At 32.8% G+C, this 19253-nt stretch overlaps 1 protein-coding gene across 6 annotated transcripts in view; it reads left to right on the forward strand.

Annotated features, from left to right (window-relative positions):
* CTNNA2 (catenin alpha 2) overlaps positions 1-19253 on the forward strand; it is a 988991-nt gene that overhangs the window by 929004 nt on the left and 40734 nt on the right. For all 6 annotated transcript variants that reach the window (XM_006905230.2, XM_006905232.1, XM_006905231.1 and 3 more), the window contains 2 exons: positions 2281-2462; positions 15550-15655. In XM_006905230.2, the coding sequence (XP_006905292.1) occupies positions 2281-2462; positions 15550-15655 (288 nt within the window). The remainder of the gene's footprint in view (positions 1-2280; positions 2463-15549; positions 15656-19253) is intronic.

Here is a 19253-nt window from a genome sequence, read left to right on the forward strand (position 1 = left end):
CCTGCTGGACAGTGCTTATGATTTTAGTGATACTTGTTCCACTGGGCCAGGACTGCTGTGCAGTGTCGAATCTGCAAACTCATGCATAGTGGACCAGTTATGCATTATGGTTAAGTACAGTATTAGCTAACCTGGGTTTAAATCCTATTTTCACAGCTTATTAATTATATAATATTGTGAATTTAATTGACTTCTCTGGGTGTTGCTATCATCATTAATAAAATAGGGGTGTTAATCATATTAATTTATAGAATAAGTAGATTAAGTTTTTTGACATATATAAGCCTGTTAGCATAGTACCCTGTATATATGTCTCTACTCAAGGAATCGTGTCAATTTATTTATAGATAGTCACATGGACTCTGGGCCCATCTCTTCTCTTTGATGGCAACTAAGTAATAAGTTAGAGGAGTAGCTAGAAAACTAATACAGAAATGATAAGATAATGTTAACTGTAACCTCTTACATGCTTTTTTGAACAAAACAGTTAACACATTTATTATTTCATTTGCTGTACACTGCAACATTTTGAGGTAATTTTTTTACTATTCTTTTATCTGAAGATGTTAAGGATGTGATCTAGTAGCAATGAGGTCTTAACCCAGGCAGTGACAGAGGCTGATTGAGTCCAATTTTTCTGAGCTTACAACCACTGATATTTCTATTAGGCATCAGCTACCTCTCCTTCAAACAATTCACTCACATTGGGAGGAGGTTTACAATTAGGAAACAAGCATTTTTTTGTGTGTTATTTTACTTGTCTTTTGCAAAAGCTGTAGGTCCCCCAAATCCTGCTCTCTTGATTTCTCTTCTGGAGAATACATGTATCCCAGACCCAGAGGGATACGAGATGACATTCTTATCCCATGTTCCTTCTGTGAAGCAGGTTGCACATGATTCTGTGAGGATGCGATGAAATTGAGATGATAGCAAACATTTCACCAACGGGCTGCTACATAAACGGCTTTTAACAAATACAATTGATTCTCCTTATTCGTGGTACTTATGTTCTATAAAGTCACCATGAACATTTAATTTGTAACTACTGAATCATTGCTCCTACGGGAAATTTAGAGTTAGGTTCCTGAGAGCCGCTAGTCTCAACATTTCCTTCAATCAATCATACATAATCTTGTTTAATGAATTTCTGGTTTAAGGTTTCTGTTTAGATACCTTATTTTATTGTTTTGATTCAATTCCATTAAGTACACACGGCCAGGAACACTCTAACTCATGCCTGGAATGAAGCTTATCTAATACATGTATTTTCTCCATAAGGCACATCACGGTCTTCTTGTGCTTAGGAACACTAGGCAGCACTCCAGAACTATCACCAAAAAAAGTACAAAAATGTAGAAAATGTGGCACTAAATATACCACAGGAAGGACACTTGTTATGGTATTAGTTCCTCACCAGGGAACCGTATGTCAGGTGTCATTTTCTGCAACTCTGTGCATGTCTGTGACTGACTTGAAAGCACCACAGGTATTGATTTGGGCTTGTAAGTAAATTTTAGAGAGTAGGCAAATTTGCAGAACAAACAAAAAAAAGAATCTGAAAAATAAGAATCAACTGTACTTCTTTTCTACATTCCCTTACCTAGCAACTACTAGGTAGTCAGCCTTTGCTTTCTAATCTTCTATTTTATCCCATTACAATGTCTCTATCTACACACTCATAGGCTCTACAGAGAGCCGTGGTCATCCCAGGATTTCCATAGAAGTGGTAGAGGAAGGCTGTGATAGGTATGCTATCCCCGAAATGCCCCGGATAGAGGTTTTTGTTTGGCATCTATCCATGGACTCCTTCATTATACTCATAGAAAGTATCCCTACCCCACTTGGATGCTCAGATAGTGTTTAAATTCCTCAGTGACGGATTTTTTTTTTCTTTTTTCCCTTTTCTGAATATATTTTGGTGTTGAAAGAGGTACATTCTTTCATCTAGTAAAAGTTTCCTGACACCAAATATAAAAATTGTCAAGAATAGATTCTTTTGAGCAAACATATATCATCAAAGCAACATAGAAGTTCTGTTACTGTCAGTGTGCATGGACCTTTGGATCTCTATAATTTTTTGTATGTGGGAGTAGGGGTGGGAATTTGGGGACCTTATCAGATGTTTCTGTTTTGCCTTCCCGGGAATGGAGAAAACCAGAATGGTGGGGCAGCCTATAAATCTTGTCAGGGTCTAGTTTTGCCATTTACTGGAGGCAGAGTCAACCTACTGTCTGTACTTCCTTTGTCACCATTAGTCACACTTTTCTATAACCCACGCAGGCCATCATGGCACAACTACCACAGGAGGAGAAGGCAAAAATAGCTGAGCAGGTGGAGATATTCCACCAAGAGAAAAGCAAGCTGGATGCTGAAGTGGCCAAATGGGACGACAGCGGCAATGACATAATCGTGCTGGCCAAGCAGATGTGTATGATCATGATGGAAATGACAGATTTCACAAGGTGAGGCCCACAGACAGGGAGATGGAAATTTTTTCATTAAACCCATAAGCATAACAGTGTATATTAGCATGTGAAAGCTTGCTGAAAAATTATAATACTACCTAATAGCAAGGTACTGGTATTATAAAATTTACATGTGTAAGTCAAAATGATCTGAACCTAATACTTAGCAGATAGGTCTTTTTTGGTTGGGAACAGATTCATTTTTGTGATTATTATTGTTTTAATTATCTGTACTGTCATAAAATCAAACCCCTAGGGATTGGGTGACTCATTTTTGGTCTGCTCTGTTTTGCAATGTATTTAAATATTATTCTGAAGATAAAGTGAATGATTTATTAATATCCCCTTAGAAAAAATATTTATACATATGTGTGTGCACATATACATGTAATAGGTCTTAATGTTAGCCCATGTTCTTGCATTAATTTCATCTCGTTTTTACTCTTATATTCAAAGAATCCGGTTCAACAATCTGATTCCATAATTTTTTTGCCTGTTATAATTTGGCCTCTAATCTGATTCTATAATTTTGACTGGTTAATTAAAAATTGTATATATTTTATTCCCTTTCGCTTTGAGCAATGCTTTTAATAATTAAGTGACCAGTCATAATTTTGTCAGGAACCTTTTCTTTATCTGGGTTTTTTTAATGGCTTTTTTTGCCATTTATTTTAGTCTCCTCTTTAAAGGAAGGTAACATTTCTGTCCTTCCTACCACACAGAGATCAAGCCAAGGCAAAGCAAAGTTCAGTGAAAAGATCCCTGGATTTTGATTCTGAATACCAGGTGATTTTGGTATTACTGTCTTTATTTTTTTGCAAAATAGGGAAATAAATACTTTTCCTATAAACTTTACAGAAGAGTTTTAAATTCCAAAGAGGTAATGTGTCTGTAAATTATACTTCCATGCAAATAAAAGCTAACGTTGTACTGTAGATTTTTTTTTCCTGGAAACAAGACACATATAAACACACATGAGCAAACATGTTTTCATGTTTCCTCATGGTATATGTTATGTAAGATATATGGCAATGTCAAACATCACCTATGGCTGACATTTTTTTAATGATTGTTGAATGCTTCTAATAAGAAAAGTCTGCAATTGATTATCAGTTACAATAAAATATGGAATATCTCTGTTTCATCCCCCTTACCCTTTGCCTCTGACCAGTATGAACTACTGACATTGGTTGGCCCTTTCTCCGAATATTTTTAAATTGTTTTTCAATTCACTGGAATGATTTTACTATTATGAGGGTGACCTTTGAGACTTTTAAATGTCATTGTATTCATTAGAAGCTCAAATTTGTAAATTTAGTCTTAGCTTCACAGATTTATTTCACACAGACACACACATGCACACACATACACACAATAACAGTGGGAAAAAATAGACTGAGCTATTATTTAAGCCTGAATTTCCTACAAATCATGCTATCATGGCAGCTTGCTTTTCAAGGCCTGCGACGACTTAATTTACTTGCTTTCAACATTGTATTAGTACTTTATCTGATGGATATTATACAAGCCATTAATAGCATCACTTGAACAAATATTCTCATTAGTTTAAAGTGAATAATGATTCAAGTCATGTTGCTAGTTTAGATCAGGAAAACACTTTATACTAATCTACAACATACATGTTAGTGGTCAAGGAAGAGATATTTGAGATCTTGTTAGATGTTAAATAAGACAGATTTTCTATTAGTCAAAGTATAGTTTTAAAAGTGAAAAGAAGGCCACTTCAATTTCCTAGGGATTTCATACAATAATTTTTTGCTAATTTGAATAATGAAATGTCTGGAATGCTACTGATGATCATTTTTCTCACTGCCTGATGAGTAGTTTTGTGGCCATTTGAGAGGGTAAAGGGAGGAGTAAGTAAGTAATGACCAGAGAAAAGGTGTGAATTGGAAATGGGACACTCAAAGCTGAGGTTTTGCTGCTGCCTCCATCTGCAGAGCCTCTTCCTTTACAAAGAGGTAGCTGACTTGAGCCTTTCTTTGTGGACTCTCACCTAAGTTCACTGCACTTGGTCACATGCATTATTATTATTGCCCTTGAATTTTCCGCTTGAAGGAAAAACAATGTCAGTTCTATGCCTCTAATAACTCTTATGCACTATTATGTCTTATTTAAAGGAATTGGGACTTGGCTACCCTTCTCAAATCATATGTTTAAATGGCATTTGGATGCAAAAATACTCTTGCATTTATTATCTTGTTATTTTATTCTTAGTAGCTCAGTTATTAATTTGATTCAGTAATCTCAATGATATCCACACCATTATTATTAAAATTGGAGAGGTTCTGCCTCATTATTTGTGTAATAACTTCTTCATGGAGGATAAAATTGATTATGCCTCATGTCTTTTCTCCTGTTCAGTTCTTGACTTCCAGCTCATGGGCAATGGCAGAAGCACTGTCATGCATAGGGCGATCCATAATTCTCATGTCATTTGGGGAAAGAAACAGCGCATGCTAGTGTTGTGTTCCAATAACAAAAGGTGTGGAGATGGCAGCAGCTCAGGAAAGAAAGCCACGTTTAATTATACAGCAAGGGACAAAGCTGTCTTTTGAGAATAACCATAAGTTCTGATCTTGAAAAGAACAGAGTCAAGCGAAGAAAAAACTTTTAGAGACCACTCAACTGTAAAATACTGAGTAGTGGCCTCAAACATCATGTGATCACCTCACTCCTCTCAAACTGTATTCTTGCTTTAGTTCAGACACTCAGTACCTCAGCCTAGGTATCGCTTAACTGGTATTTCAGTTCCAATTCTTTACTCGGTCCAGGCCACACCACATCTGGTTATTAAAGTGCAATCATTCAGCTCCCTTTGCACCAACACTTTCACTAGCTCCTCTTTTCATAGAATAAAATAAAAAGCTGTACTTCAGCTTCAAGGCCCTGATATAAATGTTACTTCCTTAAATAGTTCAAATCATGGCCCTGCACTCACAATTGATTCCTCATAATCCCCAGATTTATTCGACTTTTTCAACTATGCTGTCTTTATACTGCTTCAGCTGATTTGTGAAAGTGATATTTCCCAAGCATGTTTTATGGAATCCTGGTTCTGAAAAGAGGTTTCTATGATTCAGTGCATTTGCAAACACACTCCTTACATACTGTAATTATTAGAGAGTCATGTTATATACTGACAAGTTAGAGGTATTGAGAAAGCTATAGCAAATAAACCTTTTGAACTTGGTTTAACTCAGAATTTAAGAATTCTGTGTATCAAGTACATTAACAGAATGTACTAACACATTGATTTTTCACATTAATACCTATTACCTTTTCATGAAATAAATATGAATTGTCAGTCAGTTGTAGATAGTGGTGATATAATAATAGTTTTCCATGACTTTTTTTTTGTGTGTGTGGTATTTACTACCTTCTGGAAGAGCTTCCAAATATTGACCCTTGTATAAGTATCACCTATTACCAAAAGGCAGAAGTTACACAAATCTATATATTAGAGCCAATTCTACAGCTTGATGTTCTTTCCAATAAAACAAAAAAACATGTTCCAGATGGAACAATATGATGGTTTCCATATTTAAGACCACACGATTCCTCAAAGCAACTTTTAAAACACCCAAAACAGAGAATCTGGTCTATGGTAGAAAAACACAGAAGGTGTAAGCCAGTATTTTGAGATGGAGCTACAGCCATTGGGCCATTCCCTTTATCAACATTGTTTTCCACTGAAAGGAAGACTCAAACTTTTGAACTTGTCTTTTCTGGGCCTGATATGTATGTGCGTATTGATGATGGCCGGATGGATGGATGGATGATAAATAGATTTTTTTCTATTGGCCATTTTTTTTGTTTGTTTTTGTGCCTACTTCACATTATTCAGATGACTGTGGATCATTTAGACTTGTGCTGTTCAGTAGAGTAGCCACTAGCCACATGTTTAAATTGGTTTTTATTATGGTAAAAAATATATACAATAAAATTTACCATTTTAACCATTTTAAATGTACTGTTCTGTGGCACTAAGTACATTCATATTGCTGTGCAACTGTCACCACCATCCATAGCTAGAAAATTTTCTTATTTTCCAAGAAAAACTTTGTACCACTGAATGTTAAATCCCCATTCCACTCTCCACTCAGCCCCTGGAAACCACCCTTCTTTTCATCTGCGAATTCGACTACTTTAAGTCTCTCATAGAAGTGGAAACATATAGTATTTGTCTTTTTGTGACTGGCTTATTTTATTTAGTATAATGTTCTCAAGGTTTAACCATATCATAACTTGTGTCAGACTTTAATTCCTTTTTAAGGCTAATATTTCATTGTATATGTATATATCATATTTTGTTTTTCCATTCATTCATTGTGGACACTTGAATTGAGTATACATTTTGGCTTTTGTGAATAATGCTGTGGTGAACATGGGTGTTTAAATATCTCTTTGAGATCCTGCTTTCAATCCTTTGGAGTATATACCCAGAACTGGAATTGTTAGTCCTATGGTAATTGCATGTTTCCTTTTTTAGGAACCACAATAATGTTTTCCATAGCAGTTGCACCATTTTACCTTCTCATACAGTGCACAAAGGTCCCAACTTTCTCAAATACTCGCCAACAGTTCTTATTTTTTGCTTTTTCAAAAAAAATTTTTGTTTGTTTTTTATAGTAGCCATCTTAATAAGTGTGAGACGGTATCCCATTGATTTGCATTTCTTTAATGATTAGTGATGTTGAACATCTTTTCATCTGCTGATTGCCACTGTATATTTTCTTTGGAGTAATGTCTATTCAAGTCCTTTGCTCATTTTTTAAATCAAGTTGATTGAGTTTTAATGTTGAATTGTAGGAGTTTTTATGTGTTCTAGACATTAATCTCATGTCAGATATATGATTTGCAGATATTTTTTCCAATTTTGTAGGTTGCCTTTTTACTCTATTGTGTCTTTTGATGCACAGAAGTTTTTAAATTTTGATATGGTCAAATTTATCTACTTTTTTTATTGCCTCTGTTCTTGGTGTCATATCTAAGACATCATTGCCAAGTCTAATGTTATGAAACTTTTCCCTTATATTTTCTTCTGAGATATTTATAATTTAGTTCTTATGTTAAGGCCTTTTATCCATTTCAAGTTAAATTTTGTATATGGTATAAGGATCTTACTTCATTCTTTTGCATGTAGTATCCAGCTTTCCCAATTTCGTTTATTGAAAACGCTGTCCTTTTCTTGTTAAATAGTCATGACATTCTTGTTGAAAGTTATTTCACTATGTGCATGAGGGTTTATTTCTGGTCTCTATTTTGTTCCATTGGTTTATAGTTCTGTCCTTATGCCAGTAGTACACTCTTGATTACCATAGCTTTGTAGTAAGACTTGAAATCAAGGAGTGTGAGGCCTCTAACTTAGTTCTTTTTCAAGATTGTTTTGGCTGTTCGGGCTATCTTGAGAATCCATATGAAGTTTAGGATGGATTTTTCTATTTTGGCAAATAAAAAAAAAATGCCATTGGGATATTTATAGAAGTTGCATTGATTGTTTTGGATAGTATTGAGATCTTAGTAATGTTAGATTTTCTAATCCATGTACACCATGGGGTGCCTTTCCATTTATTTGTGTGTTAATTTCTTTCAGCAACATTATGTAGTTTTCAGTATACAAGTCTTTTGCCTCCTTGGTTAAGTTTATTCCTAAGTACTTCATCCTCTTTAACGCTATTTCAAATGGGATTGCTTTCTTAATTTCTCTTTCAATAGTTCTTTGTTAATATATAGAAATACACCTGATTTTCATATGAGAATCTTTAGGGTTCTCTACATAGAAGATCATGTTGTAAGTAAACAAAGATTATTTTACTTATTCTTTTCCAATCTGGATGCCTTTTATTTCCTTTTCTTACTTAATTTTTCTAGGACTTCTAGTACTATTTTGAGTAGATGTGGCAAAAGTGACATCTTTGTTCCTGATCTTAGAAGAAAAACTTTCAGTCTTTCACCATCAAGTATGATGTTAGTTCCAGATTTAGATGTAATTTAGATGTATTTAAGATGAAATAAAATTGGAAAATTGTTTGACAATTTCTTTTAAAACCAGAAATAGATTTATTATAGGACCCAGTAATTTTATTCTTGGACATTTATCCCAGAGAAATGAAAATTTACCTTTACCCAAAAACCTGTACTCAAATATTTATACCAGGTTTATTTGTAATAGAAATTACTCAAATATCCTTCATTTGGATAAATGGTACTTGTGATACATCTATACCATAGAACACTACTCAGCGATAAATAGATACAGTAACTTGGATGAACCCCAAGGAAAATATGCTGAGTGAAAAATACCTGTCTCAGATGGTGCATACTGTATAATTCCATTTAGATAACATTCTTGAAATTAAAATATATAGATAGAGAGAGATTGAGAACAGGTTAGTGATTATCATCTAAGAGTTATTTAGAGATAATTACCATTACAGATGGGATGGGTGATATTGGGTTAATACAAGAGAACCTTGTGTTCTGTGCCTCAATTGTGGTAGTAATGAAATGAAGTTACACATGTGATATAATTGCCTATAACTTACACACATACACACACAGTACATGCATGACTGCTGGATTTTACTAATGTCAGTTTCCTGATTATGTGATTGTACTAACTTATGCAAGATGTTAGCATTGGGGAAGATTGGATTAAGGTTGCATCTATCTATCTATATTATCTATCTATCTATCTATCTATCTATCTATCTATCTATCTATCTATCCTCTATCTATCATCTATCTATCTAATCTTTTCAAATTCCTGGGAATTTATAAATACTTCAAAATGCAAAATTGAAAATAGAAGAAAAAATTGAATAAATCAAATTCAGTTCTTTAGTCACACGAACCAAATTTTAAGTGTTGAGTAGTCATATATGATTAGGGGCTACTATATTGGACAGTGCAGAATTATAGAACATGTCCATCATTACAAAAATTCCCTTGAACAGCACTGCTATAGATACTCTGATGTCTGAAAGAGTTTTAAAATTCACTCCCAAGCTATGCAATGATAACATTAAAAAAATGCCACCTTTGCTACATAAGCCGAATTCAGAGTCTTCTCTTTTAAAAATACTAGCTATTACTCCACAGTTATTACCCAGCTACTATTAAGGACAGCTACACAACCTGGCACATAAGCAGAAGAAAATGAGTAATTTTAATCTCCCACCTCCCATAATGACACAGCTATCTTTCTATCTCCCTTTTCTCTTCTGTTTATGATATGGGGAAAGTGGGTCATGTCACTGATTCTATATTCAAATAAATCTGGGCCCTGAAACTTTCTTAGAAGCTTCTTGCATGATGCTAAGAACCATATACTAGAAATACAAGATTTTCCAGATTATGCAAAGAATTTTCTTAATTCAGTCTCATGAGGCAACAAGGGCATACATGGCATTAACTATACACTTCAATACTTATATCTAAACTCTTCTATTTGACAGTTGAAATTTTTCTTGTATTATTTTTCTGTGTAGTTATAATTCTGTTTTCATTTTTACATTTTACTTTTATTTGATTTTTATATATATTGTGAGATGATCACCAGAATAAGTCTAGTTAATATCCATCACCATACGTAGTTATAAATTATTTTCTTGTGATGAAAACTTTTAAGATCTACTCTCTTAGCAACTTTAAAATATATGATACAACATAATTAATCCCCATGACTTGTTTTATAGCTGGGAGTTTGTACTTTTTAACTTCCTTTTCTCATTTCACTAAACTCTTTCTTTGCCTTAGGTTACCAGTCTGTGCTCTGTATCCATAAGCTTGTTTTTTTGTTTGTTTGTTTTTTTGATGGGGGGGTGTATTTTTGTTTGTTTGTTTTTTAGATTCCACATGTAAATGAAATCATATGATGTTTTGTTCCATTGCCTGACTTATTTTACTTAGCATAATACCCTCAAGGTCCATCCATTTGTTGTCACAAATGGTAAGACTTCATTTTTTATGGCTGTATAATATTTCATTACACACACACACACACACACACACACACACACACACACACACACACATTTTTTTTATCCACTCATTCATCGATGGATATTTAGGTTGCTTCCATATCTTGGTTATTATAAATAATGCTGCAGTATTCATTGGGGTACAGATACATTTTTGAGTGTTTTCTATTTCTTTTGATAAATACCCAGAAGTGGAACTGCTGGATCACATGACAGTTCAATTTTTAAATTTTTTTAGGAAACTTCATGCTGTTTTCCATAGTTTCTGCACCAATTTACATTTCCATCAACAATGGGGTTTCCTTTTCTCCACGTCCTTGCCAACAGTTGTTATTTCTTGTCTTTTTATAATACCCAATCTAAAAGATGTGAGGCGATATCTCATTGGAGTTTGATATTCATTTCCCTGATGATTAGTGATGTTGTGCACCTTTACACCTACCTGTTGACCATGTGTCTTTTTTAGAAAAAAAAATGTCTATTAAAATCCTTGCTCATTTTTAAAATGCATTATTTGCTTTTTTGCTATTGAGTTGTCATGATTCTTTATATATTTTGAATATGAACCTCTTATCAGATATATGATTTGCAAATATTTTCTCTTATTTGTAGGTTGCCTTTTCATTTTGTTGATGTGTTTTATTTTTTTGTTTGTTTTGCTATGCAGAAGCTTTTTAGTTAGATGTCATTCCACTTGTTATTTTTGCTATTGTTGCCTTTGGTTTTGATGTCAAATCAAAAAGATAATCATCAAAGCCAAGGAGATTGCCACCTATATTCTAGGACTTTTATGATTTCAGGTCCTATGTTGAAGTCTTTGATTCAGTATGAGTTGATTATATGTTATAAGGTAGTGGTTTCAATCTATTGAACACAACTGTCCAGTTTTTCTAGCACCATTTATTGAAGAGATTGTCTTTTCCCCATTGGATATTCTTGGCTGCTTTCTTGTAAATTAATTGGCCATATATGCATGGATTTATATTTACATTTTGAAATAATACATGTATTCATGAAGAATTTAAAAATGTGCAAAATTTAAACATAACGAAGACCCTGGAAATAAGAATTCACTTTTCAATAAATGGTTCAGGAACAGTTAGTTACTGTTATGGGAAAATAAGATACGAGTGCAGTTTCTATTTCACCTTATATACAAAAAAATAAAATCCAGGTGAATTTAAATCTAAATATGAGAAAGAAACCTTAAATTTTAAGGAAAAAATGGGAAGAATACGTTTATGAACTTGGGGAAAGGAATAACTTCCTTTCCCCCAGCTTTATTGAGATATAATTGACATACAACACTGTGTAAGCATAAAGTATACAATGTGTTGATTTGAGATACATATATATGGCAAAATGATTACCACTATAGCATTAACTAACACCTTCAGCAAGGAAGAACTTCTTAATGATTATGCGAAAAGAACAAACTCTAGTAGAAATAATTGAATCATTTGACCACAATAAGATTAAAATTGATATTTTAAAAAACTAATAAAAGTAAGCATACAGGCTAAGACTGGAAGAAGTAACTTGAAATATGAATAACAAAAGATCAGAATCCAAAATACCTAAAGAGCATAAAAAAGCAATTTAGATAAAAACAAACAAGTCAATAGAAAATTGTGCAAAAGACGAATAAACAACTCAGAGAAAAGAACATATGAATGATTCATAATAATTATCAATAAACGATATAGACTTGGCATCCTTGTCATCATGGAAATTAAAATTCAAATTTTTTATATCCATCAGATTGACAGAAAAATAAGTAAATAAAATTTAAGTTATGAAATATATACAATAGAGAAGTGCATACAAATAAATGTACAGCTTAAATAAAATAATCTATGTCACCTAGCTCCTGACACCTCCCATATTACCTCTTCCAGATCACAATACCCTTCCTTTCAACTGGGTGTAACTACTACCTTGACTTTTGGCAATGGTCTGCTGATTTTCTAGCGGGTAAAAAAGCCCTCACTTATGTAGCACTTGCTAATTTCCAAGGACTAAGTACTCCTCTCCTGCAGATTTCAAGCTACCAACATGTCAACTGACTCACTGAGTTCCTAAAAATTTAACAGTCAGCTCTTATGAGCATATACAAATCTATTCCAGCACTAAAATGCCACATCCCTACTTCTTTGCTTTTTTTCTTTTTCTTTTTCTTCCTTTTGTAAATGAAAGTTTTACTATCTAAATAATAATCCTTAAAGTTTGTATTAGCTGCTGCTGACAATATCAATATTACTTACTTTTATTAGTTACTTAATGAATTGTTTTTGAAGTCTTTCTTATTTTCCTATGTTTTGGAAGAGTTTAGCATTGGGATTATCTTCTTTTGAAAGATTTTATGAATTCCTCTGAGAAACCATCTGGATTTACTGATTTTTTTGACCAACTTTCTCTCTGACAGCCATATTTCTTCCATGGAAACTGGGCTCCAGATTTTTTAATATCTCCTTTCTGGTCAGTGTTGGTAAATTATGTTTTCCTAGAAAGTTATTTTACCCATATCTCAAATTTGTTCACATGTATTTAAGAAAAGTAGTTTTATGATACTTTTAATTCTGTTTTCTAAGGTTATTTCACTCTTACCTTTTTTTACATGTGAATATTTGTTTTCTTCTATTTTTCCTAATAGCAATGTAAGTATATTTTCATCAACTTTGCATTCATATTTTAAGGCCTCTAGTTCTAGATTTATTTATTTCCGATATTTTATTATTTTCTACTCATTAATCTCATAATTTTTATTACTTTCTATTTATTCTTTCTAAATTTTGAGTAAGAGAAAGTTTCTGTTATTTCTTGCATATTAATGTCTGTAGTTAAGGCTGTTCCCCCCCCCCCCCCGGGGCAACACCTTTTTTAAAAAAATCTCAAAAGAATGTAAGATACATAGCAAAAAAAGAGTACTAAATTGTGATTCAGGACACAGAGGGTCCAGTCCTAATTTTCTATTATTCTCTCTGTAGTATCATCGTGGGCATGTACTTAGCCTTCCTCTTTGGGCTTCAGTTTCTTCAAGTAGAAAATAAGGAAATATTTGACATTCTTAAAATTTTTATTTTGTTTTCTGGTTTTGTGAAATACATCTTTACTACAAGCTTGCAACTCCGATAATTTGAATTAAGTCTACGATGTGAACTCTAAAGTTCTTTAATAAAGTGAGCCTATGAACTGTAGTTCTCCAATGTAATCACAAAAGACATGCTTCTCTAATCTCTCTTTGGCTACAAGATGGGAGCCTGAGCCTCAAGCAAATTCAGTTCTCTTTAAATGTTCTTAGTACATTTTGTCAGAATCAATCAACTGATGAAGGTTATCATGTAAGGTTCATGAAGAAGTGTTTTTCCCAAATCCTTGGAAATTCTTGAAGTAAACAAACACATGATTATTAAAATGAATAATCAAGCAGGTTGCAGCTGTGTGTGAATGTGCTAAGATGAAAGCAAAAAGTAACAACAATGTTGTGTCAGAATAAAACTGCAAAAAATAAAAAGATTTTCTAAGGCCTAAAAGTTACAGAGAAATAGATAATAATGAGAATATTAAACATCGTGGATTCCACTTCTAAATTTTTTTTAAAAAATGTAAAACAAAAACAAGGAAAAGTTTAAAGATAATAAAAAAATAGCGTTAGAGAATGGAAGCCAGATTATCATAGGATCTTTAACTCATCCATATTATATAAAATTCACATGTGAAATCCCTGTACATATTTAAATATCTAAATAGCGAATGAAAAAAATCAGTGTTCTTTATGGAAAAGTTAATGTTATCACAGCAAAATGAAGTATCTTAAATTTTGAATTTCCTATGTGTGTGTTTAAGCTTTGACATGAACACAATATATTTTACTTTTAGCTACTAATGTAAAAACATCTCAGAAAAGAAATTAGGAAAGAAACTGAACAAATTACCCTTCATTTACATTAATTTTCTGAAGCCATTTTAAATCTTATATTTTATAAAATGTTATTATGTAATAATGGCAATCATTGCCCACACTATATAACCTTATGCGTTCCAAATAAACCAATTCCGAATAGTTTTTTTTTGTATCTTATCACATTTCTAACTGAAAGAATTTAATTTTGCAGCCTTAAAAAAATGCATTGGTTTTTAGATGCACAGTATAAGTAGCAAAAATGCTTTAAAAAAGATAAATATATTTAACCTATTTTTTTATTTATCTCTCAAGAAAAAGAAACAAAAATTATATACTATGTTTTATTTAAAGGTTTATGATGTAACATAGTTTTCTTTTCCTTTATAACAAATATTTAAAAGACATGTACTATTAAACAGTTAGCCTAATTGAAAACCTGGTGTGAAAATATTGGGACAGTGGTTTGGAAGCATAAAGATATCTACTGTCACACAGTGTTTTGTATGTTCCCTCATAGATCATTACCAAGAGCATACAAGCCAATGAGAGTAAAAGCTGAACAGAATTCTGAAATACTGGCCAAATCATCCCCATTATATATAAGAGACAATTGCTTCTCAAAGTACCAAAGTGGACTTAAAAATATAACAATATTGCTAGACATGATATGAAAGACAATGCATGTGCATTTATTTTGGCTAGACCCTGATTTAAATTTAGAATTTATCACTATGGCTTATGTAAACTTAAAGGAGTTAATCATTTTAGTCTACTTTTCTCTTCTCTAAAATGAGAATGATAAAACCTGCTTGCTAGGGTTTTTATGAAGGCAAATGAGGTAGTGCATATAATAAAGAAACATGGTAAAGATTTCAGTATTAAATTCCCATTATCTTTGTGGCGATCATCCTTTTTAATGGAATTCTGCTTAAAATATGTAAATTAACGTAAAGAATAAAATGTGGGCATGAGCATCGAAATAGAGAAAAATAAAGATGAATGGAAGTAAAAGGGATTATTCACATGTAGGTTGAAGTGAACCAAGAAAACATTCAAAATTCTTCTGACATGGCTAGAGTCAAATATAAAGCAGAGCCCTGAACAAACGATATGGTAAGTTTGACTATTTGCTGTCATAAGTAGATTTCTAATTACGTTGTATATGTTATTTCAGAGGCAAAGGCCCATTGAAAAATACATCTGATGTCATTAATGCCGCCAAGAAAATTGCCGAAGCAGGTTCTCGAATGGACAAATTAGCCCGCGCTGTGGCTGATCAGGTAATGTAAGAGGGAAGAGCAGAATCATTAATTAGCACTTGGGTTCTGTAATGGGTATGCACCACATAAAATGCCTCTGAGGAATGCATTGTAGAGAATCATTAACATTTTATAAACGGGACTCTAACTCTGCTAAGACTAAGCTGATGAAGAAGGTGATTTCAGTTCAGGAGGGACTCCTAAGGCCTGTGACCAAAATTCCATGAGAAAGAAGAGCACTCAGTACGTAGGAGACAACACTCAAAAAGAGTCATGGATTATCTTTGCTGTCCTAATTCAGAAATTTAATCACACTAAATAAGGGAGGGAGAAAAATAACTCTACATCTTTTTATTTAATATTCATCTCACTGTAATAATGCTCTTCATAAATCATAAAATTTATGCAGAGTATAAATGGGATTAATCCACATACTCAAGAATCTCTAGATTTCAACTTTTTTCATCCAGACTGAAAGGCATCAGAGATTAATGAAATTCTAAGAATATCTTTTATGCTTTTAGACTGAACTAACATACGGGTTAAAATAGTTCTCAATTTCACCTTGAATGTTTGATTTTATTTCCACACTTTTCATTTTATTTGGCTTGAATTAGAACTCTAAGATCCTGTTCTAAATGTGTCTTGTTACAATAATGTTCCATTTCTTGTAAGGGCATTTTAGTCAATAGACTTTTCCAGATAACTAATGCTTATTCTTTTAAACAACAGAAGTTTACAGTTTCAATGATTTTAAAATATAAAATTCTGAAATAGGAAATATTATATAAACTATTGTTTATGTGGAGTCAACATTATAAGTGTGAATTTGCTTACTAGACTTTGATACAATAATGCTCTCTAGAGACATTGAAAGATATAGGATTGCTTTCTCCTCCATGGATGGGCCCTAGTCTCCTATGGTTTTAGAGTTGATTATTATAGTTTTCCTCCCTCATTACTTAATATGAAGCTGTTTCTCTAAACACTGTCTTCAATATTCCAGATTCTAGAATACTTCAAGAAAAATCCATTATTAAACTGTTAAGATTACATTTACAATACACCAACAGATTATCTCATTTTCGTTATATATATTTAATTATAGATATGTTGGCTAATTTGAGGGAATGTTTTTTGCTCATTTTTGAATTTTTTAGAAACACTTAATAGTAATGATAATTCATTAAGTATTACCATTATTTGAGAACCCCGCTAAATTTTGTGGGGTTTGGGGATCCAACCATTACTAAATTGCTAGTTTTAGGGCAGTAGCAACTGCCAGGTTTCCTGAAGTTTGCAGCATACATTGAGCTTCTTTCTACAGAGTTCTCTGTGTATCCCAGAAAATTCATGTAGAAAAAGAGAAGAAACAATGAACTTACTTGAAAATATGCATGCATGCATGCAAACAAAAAAAAATGCAGCAACCAAGAAAGAATGTCATATAGATGTGTGTATATACATGTATGTATGTATGTATGTACATCTACACACACACACACACACACACACACGTATAGTTTTGTTTTGTTTTTGTTTTGTTTTGTTTGCAAATGTTATGGGAAATTGGGATGAGTAGTGTGACCAGAGATTGATGGGTAATTCTGAAAAGAGTTTTGTTAGAAAAGACTTCTTTCCTTGAGTGAAAGTGTATGAAGTTTGGATGGCTTTTCCATTATATTCTGAATCTTAATGGCTAAAACTATTTCTCAATATGTTTAGGCTACTTGAGTTAAATATTTTTGATTGCTATTCTTGGTTTTGATTTTTGCCTTTCTGGACCCCTTTACCAACAATTTTGCAACTTCAAGCATAGCTCAAAACAGTTTTAATATCTGGAAAACACACCACACATGACACACACACAAATTTCAGTACTCTTAATGTCCTTTGAGATTTCAACAAAGTATTTAAATGTTATTTAACGATGACTTTAATAAACAGATGAAGGTAAGCATAGCCCTCTCTCTGTGGCAGTCTTACTGTCATCAGCTATGAAGCACCTTGCAATTTTTGCTGACATTTTCTCTGAATAGGACTTTTCTTTGTCAAATTCTGCTCCTATTTCTGTGGTATAACAGTTATTTTCCTTGATCCATCATGCCTTTATTTGTGTCTTAAATGTTTCAGTTTAATTAATAGAATGAGCATTACCAGGGAGAAGATTAGTTGCTTTTATTTTGCCTGAAAATATTTTTATGAAGATTTGAGATATGTACGCAGTATAAACTTTATACGGACTGATGCATTTTTAATTACTCTTCCATTGAGCTAGAACTTCCATTTTAATTTGCTGCAAGGTATTTCTATCAAAAGACTTGTCAACCCTCTAGGGAGATATCATTTTAAAGTTAATTCCTTTCAGTATGTGGGTCTCTGGAGTAGGATAAATATTACAGTATTAAGTACTTGTAGAAAGCTAAAAACAGTCTCTGGGATTCTTTCTTGATAAATGCTGTTAGTGAAAAAAAAAAAATCCCTCGATGGTAAGTGTTATGTATAAAAGAGACCCTTTTGTCATTTATTAAGTAAATGGTTATGTCAGAACCATTGGCTTCACAGTATTAATGAAAGAATTCCTTTTCTTGAGCTTGAAGAAAATAGCTGGAGTCTTTTTATCATACTCATTCTAAATAAGATACTTCAGTTCGGCTGTAAGTACTTATTTCTTACAATATTTCATCAAAGATCTGGTGATTATATGTTTTTTACAAGTGCCAAATTGAGCCAGAACAATGGAAGAGCCTGGATAATCTTGAGCTGAACTTTTTAAAGCAATAGAAATATATTTCAATAACTGGATAGCTATTGGCACTGAAGCCTCAGACTGCTTTAGGGAGTCACATAAGTGTCTGTGGAAGTGTTCACCTAAGCCCGGTGTGTATTCAATAAATATCTACCCACTTAAGTCACAAAGAGAATTCAAAATCTCTGGTCATAGTTGACTCTGGCACATCCTTTGAAGAGCTTTGCTATTACTCTTGTAAGTTTATTTCAATTGGCATCAAAATCATTCTTCTCACATCTCTCTCTCATATAGTGGTCACGATTCTTCTCAGAGGCTTTAAATGAAGCTTATCATGTTGCTAAAATTTTGATGAATATGAAAATCCAAAAACTATAATAGATTTTCTTTAGTGAATGATGCATTTCTCAGAAAGCCAAAGGAAACAAATGATTTTTTTTGATTAATTGAATTGGAACTCCCCCCTGTCTTATGGCAGATTGCCACACAGAGTGATTTCTTTCTAACATGTGTTGCTCTGGTTGTCTATGTTAAAATACCTTTGTACATAGTGAATGTTGAATGAGCCACTAGGAAAAAACCTGTAGAATATTTAGCTTTTTCTTAACGGTTTAGAAGACAACTGGTAAAATATTCATAAACATCTACAGAAATCCCAATGAGACTTTCTGGAAGGTCTTCAATATTCTTTTCATAGAATTTTATTAAAGTAGAGCTAACTATTCTAAACTATTGGCTATGGCCTTCCTAAAATGCTATATAAAGAAGTTAAGTTAAATGGATGTAATTAAGGTATATGGCACTGAAAACCTTTCTTCTCACAGCTTTTTATAGCAAATGATAGAAACTAAAGAGTACTGATTAACTGAG

Source organism: Pteropus alecto, unplaced genomic scaffold, assembly GCF_000325575.1.
Source record: "Pteropus alecto unplaced genomic scaffold, ASM32557v1 scaffold100, whole genome shotgun sequence".
NCBI classification, from domain to species: domain Eukaryota; kingdom Metazoa; phylum Chordata; class Mammalia; order Chiroptera; family Pteropodidae; genus Pteropus; species Pteropus alecto.